Here is a 5,151-nt window from a genome sequence, read left to right as displayed (position 1 = left end):
GTGATGATGCATGTAAGATGTAGGAGGAGGAGGGGGAAAAGATGGCGAGTGGTGAGAGTGGTGGGATGGGGCTGTGTGAGGTGACTGGTGGTGTGGGTGTGGATATAGAGCACTAGCTGTAGGATAGCCTCTGTAATAGCCCAACCCTAGGGGCCCAGAGGAGTAAGGAACACTGTAGGAGGGGTGATAGAAACCTCCACCGGAGAGTGGGAATCCAAGGCCAGGTACAAAGGGAACCTCAGACATAGACTCCCTCAGTTTGGGAGGCCGTCCCCGTTTCTTCTTCATATCTGGTTTACGAACATAGTGCAATGGGTCACAGGAGTATGCAGGATGGGAATAGAAGCTGCCAAAATTAACCCTGAAGATTGTAGGCAGGAGGTCTCTGTGAACATAATGATGTGGCGGAGGGCCACCTGTGCCTCCTATGCCACCAGTGGACCTGATCCCTACCCCTGGCACTCTACTTGTTCCCGCTGCTATGCTTATTCCACTGCCAAGCCGGTGCCCCGTGGTACGGTGTGCTATCCGTATTTCACTCAGCCTGACAACAATCTCATCCAACTCAGCAAGAAAGTCTGGGTCATGTCGACGGGAGCGTAGCTGTAGGTACTTCTTCTTGCGTTTCCTTTTCTGTCTCTTCAGCTTGTCATAGCCAGTACACCCATGGCTGCGGCGTTTACACTTGTGCTTATGTTTCTCCTTGTGTCCCATTAAGGAGGAGGCAGGAGCTGCTGAGTGAGGTCTGCGGGGATCAGGTGATGACCTTGTCCCGTGGGGTGATGGAGAGGGTGAGGGATGTTCCATAAGCACAGTGGAGTGTCGCCGTCTGCCTCTGGAATTAAGACCCACCCCTGGACCCAAAGCTGAACCAATGACCCCTGGCATTAATAATCCACTGGCCATTCCAGGTGGCATCCCAAGTCCACCCAAGCCAACTGCCCCTCCAGCTTTCTCACCACGGTCAGAAGTGCTGTTGTTGTCTGTTCCTATACCACTGTCACTGGGCACTGTCTCCTCACTGTGTGACTCACTGACTGGTGACGGAGTGGCTTCTTTTAGCTCACTGAGAGGGGCGGGAGAAGTGGCATGGAGCGGCCTGGGAGGGGAAAGCTTATGATAATTGTAGTGCTGCCTGTAATGGTGATGGTGGTGATGGTATCCACGGCAAGATGACTTTTTCTGGGAAGCTGCTGTGGTCATAGATGATGATGTCAAGCCCAGCCCTGTGCTGTGAGGATTAGGGGCTGAGAAAGCTGGGGGAGGGAAGGAGAATGTGTTGTGGCTATGATGGGGGTTAGAATAGTGAGCATGACCTGCAAAGTGCACCGAGCCTGGCTCCACAAAGCTGGCATCATTTATGGGACTGTGGCCTCCACTAGACTGTGAGAAGGAGGGGGAAGGAAAGAACTCTGAAGATGACAGCTGGTGCTGCTGTTGGGACTGTGATGGATGGTGATGAAGAGGCGAAGTTGTATTTGGAGATAGGAAGGGTTCAGGTGGTGGCGTCGTAGCTGTCACACTACATACTGCTTTTGGTTTACGGCCTCTCCTTTTACCCATGTATATTGTGCCCTTTTTACTGACATTAATTTGTGGCCCTAGTTTCCCCCCAAAAGAAGCAGCCAGGGAGGACAATGATTGGGTGGTAGTTTCCACAGAGCCAACCACCCCACTGGTAGGGCCTTTAGGGGTGTCTTCTGTTCTTGGGCCTAACAGGATTTGACTGAGAAGACGTTTCCGTTTCACACTTTTCATCTTATTGATCTTGCCTATAATAGTCTTCATGATAAGCTGCCCATTTCCTTTACAGCGGAACCGTTTGTCTCCCATCTCCCCTGCCTCTGGAGCCAACGTGGGAGGCTGACCCTCCTGGGGTAAGGTAGGAGGAAGGCGCTTGGGGCGTCCACGTTTTCTAGGCATAGGCTTAGGGGGGTTCAGGTCTACCTCTGGGTGAAGAACAGGGGGGTCCTGCTCTTCTTTGGATTTGAGTAATGATGAAAAGACCTTGCAAGGGGCCAGTTTGTTAGGTGGGTACCCGTGGGCTGGGGCATCAAGTCTTGGCATTTTTGACTTTGGCCTTCCCCTTTTCTTAGGCTGGCGTGGGAAAAGCTGTGACCCTGGACTTTGTGGCACAGGATTTGGTCTGACTTTATTTGGGTTGGGAGGCCTGCCCACAGGTCTTTTAATTGGTGGCGACAGGGTTTCCAAGCATGAAGATAAAGGCATGATGGTTTTGCTCTGGTCAAAGAGACAGTCCTGGCCTGCTTTTTGACTCTGTGTCTTGCTCATAACACGAGACCAGCGCGGTTTTCTTCCCCTGCGTTTTTTCAGGGGTTTGCTGTCCTGCTCTGCGGGAGAGTCTATGGATGAATCAGGAGAATCATCTCTAAGAGGTGTTTGTGGACCTTCTTCACCATCTGGCTCTGATGGAGAAGATGCCCGTTGTCTTATAGGCTCAGCGGGACTGCTAGTCTGACCAGGTCGGCTGCTATCCCAGTTTGGACTGGGCTTACTTGGACTGGAACTCTGGCCCCTCTCAACTCGCAGTGACTGATTATTAGCTCCCTTGTCTTTTCCTTCTGGCTTTCCTGTTCCTATAGGAGGAGTGTACTTGGTCAAGTCTCTGGGGCTGTCCCTGTCCTGCTCCCTCTCATTTGCACTGCTTTCCTCTGCCAAGGCAGGACTCTCTCGTGCATGATGTCCTTGTGAGGGAGCAAGGGAGCCCAGGTGACTCACTGCACTCACTGCCCTCTGCTCAACTGAAGTGGTGGAAGAGGACATAAAGGGACAAGATGTTGATGATGTTGTGTGGGATAAACAGTGAGAAAGACGTGACTGTGGCTTGGAAATGCTACAGTTGCTATTATCATTGTTGCTGTCCTTTGACATGGCTGACAAGCGGTTACTGCCATAAGTGAGAGCTGGGCTGCTGCTGCGGCTACTGCTGTTGCTGCTGTTCATACTGGTGCTGTTGCTGATGTTGTTGCCACTGCTGCTACTAGCTTTCCCAGCCCCATCTGTGTCCTCCTTTCTCAGTGGTGTTGGGCTTGGTAAATTTTCCATAACGCTGTCTTTGTTTCTAGAACCATAGGGTCGACCAGGTGGTCGTGATACAGGAGGTGGCGGAGAAAGGTGAACCATTCTTGAGTAGGTGTTCCTATTGGCCATGGCCCTGTCTCGTTGCTTGGCTGTGGGGGCCATAAAGCCTGAGCTTGGCAGAGGAGGAGCAGGATCAACCTTTGTGGGTTTAGCTGGTTTTGGTGTCTTTGATGGTGGACATGTTGCAATAAGCTGAGCTAATTTCTCAGTGACTGTGGGTGCTCCCCAGTTTTGAACACCCTTGTCCTTGTCTCTCTGACTGTCAGAGCTGTAAGTGTATTGAGGAGGTTTAACACCTTCAAAGCTGGGCTCTGTCGATGCAGATAGTGGTGGAGAAGGTGAAGATGTCTGGGGGTTGGGTTGTGGAGTTGGTGTTTTCTTTCCAGAGGAATGCGTTTTGTTGTCTGGTGGAGGGCGGTGAAGGTTAAGGGGTCTTTCAGATGTGGTGGTGACTGCTTTTGTGTCTGGCTTTGTATCAGAATTGCAATCTGTCTTTGGTAGACCCTGGAAAAAAAGAACATGGCAAGTTATTAATAAGTACTAAAAATTGAAAATTATAAATGACATGTATACAGTTTGGTAATGTACTAAAGTCATGCATTGATATCTAATGACAAATTTGAAAGAAAAGTTAAAAGCAGCTATGGTGCTAATGCTGCCGAACCTAAAACATCTGACTGGAGACTGTTCCAGCTGAAAGTACAAACTTTTAATCAGCATTTGGGGTCTTACACATTACCAAATTTAAACACATTGATAAGATTCTTTGTCCAATGCTGCTTCCTTGGCATGCCCACGGGTAAGTTACACTCAACTTAAAAACACTTATCGGGGTCAGACTGAGGACAGAGAGGGAGAGCTACAGAGAGAGGTCACAAGGGGGGTGGGGGTGAAGAGGACATGGTCAGGCAGAGACAGAGGATAGACAACAGATGAAGGGAGATTGGAGGGGGTGGTGCCTGATGAATAGAGACATGACAACAGAGAACACAAAGAAAACTAAAGAACAATTTATGCTCTTCCCTTTATCTGTACAATGACATGGTGATTACTAGGGTAACCTTCTTATGGACCACTGTCTTAAGGATGACTGACTGCATTTTAAAGTAACTAAACAAGTATGTGCACAAAATATAACTCTTTGGAGAACATGCTCACTCTCACTACTGCATGTTCAATTTTAGCAAAGTGCGAATCCATTGCTAAATCAAAATGACTGTTGTCTCTCCTCACCCTTTTTGCTGGAGCACTCCCATTCACTTGGGAGGGTGACAGGGTGGAAGTGCTGGTGGGAGCAGGTGGAGCAGAAGGAGGTGGTGTTGGAGCTTTAGCAGAGGGGGCTGATGAAGGTGATGGGGCTGGTCTGTTGACACTGGGGCTCTTCTCCCTCTCTTTTTCCCTGCCATGTGAAGGACTCTGGCTCTGACTGCCTGGCCCATCACCTGTAGCCCCTGCACGATTCCCACGAGCGCTGCTTCCTCCACGACTAGTGTGCCTTACAGTGGCCCTAAAGGCTGGTCGGCACACATAGTTCTCCAAGATCTTCGGTGGCTTCTTCATGCGTTTTGCTTGAAGGCCAATCTTAAGTTTGACATTACCCTCAAACAGGCTGCTCTCTTTGATGGAGAAATGGGACTGGTCACCGGTGGCACCTACTGGACCAACTGCACCTGCCCCTCCAGCACCAGCAGAGACGGTAGCAGCTCCTTCCTTCTCTCTGTCTCTCTTCTTTTCCTCCTCTTCTTCTTTCTTTCCACCTCCTCCCTCCTTCTCTCGCTCCGCTGTGGGAGCACCTGAGAGAAGAGGAGGTGGGGTTGCAGTTCCCCCCTGAATCTTCTGATCCATTAGAACCTTAGGGGGTATGCAACTTTACTAGAGAGGGGATGTTGTGGATACCAGGTATAGTTTCTGTCAGGGAATGGGATGGGGGTGAAGGGGGAAAGGGGGAGAAGGATAACAGTGAGGGTGAAGCTCTCCTTGTTTTGAAGTGGCTTCTCTCCCTTTCTCAGCTGTCCAGCTCTCTTCTTCTGTCCTTTTACTCTTCGATCG

The 5,151-nt window shown here is 50.2% G+C and overlaps 1 protein-coding gene across 1 annotated transcript in view; it reads right to left on the bottom strand.

Annotated features, from left to right (window-relative positions):
• Positions 1 to 5,138, bottom strand: part of ash1l (ash1 (absent, small, or homeotic)-like (Drosophila)) — a 27,669-nt gene extending 22,531 nt beyond the window's left edge. The window contains 2 exon segments of the mRNA XM_020586040.1: positions 2 to 3,606; positions 4,336 to 5,138. Coding sequence (XP_020441696.1) covers positions 2 to 3,606; positions 4,336 to 4,947 — 4,217 coding nt within the window. The 5' untranslated portion in view covers positions 4,948 to 5,138.
• Between the last annotated feature and the right edge of the window lie 13 nt (positions 5,139 to 5,151).

This window comes from Monopterus albus, unplaced genomic scaffold (assembly GCF_001952655.1).
Source record: "Monopterus albus unplaced genomic scaffold, M_albus_1.0 scaffold393.1, whole genome shotgun sequence".
NCBI lineage: Eukaryota > Metazoa > Chordata > Actinopteri > Synbranchiformes > Synbranchidae > Monopterus > Monopterus albus.
The sequence above is the reverse complement of the archived record's forward strand: the minus strand, read 5'-3'. Positions and strand labels throughout refer to the sequence as shown.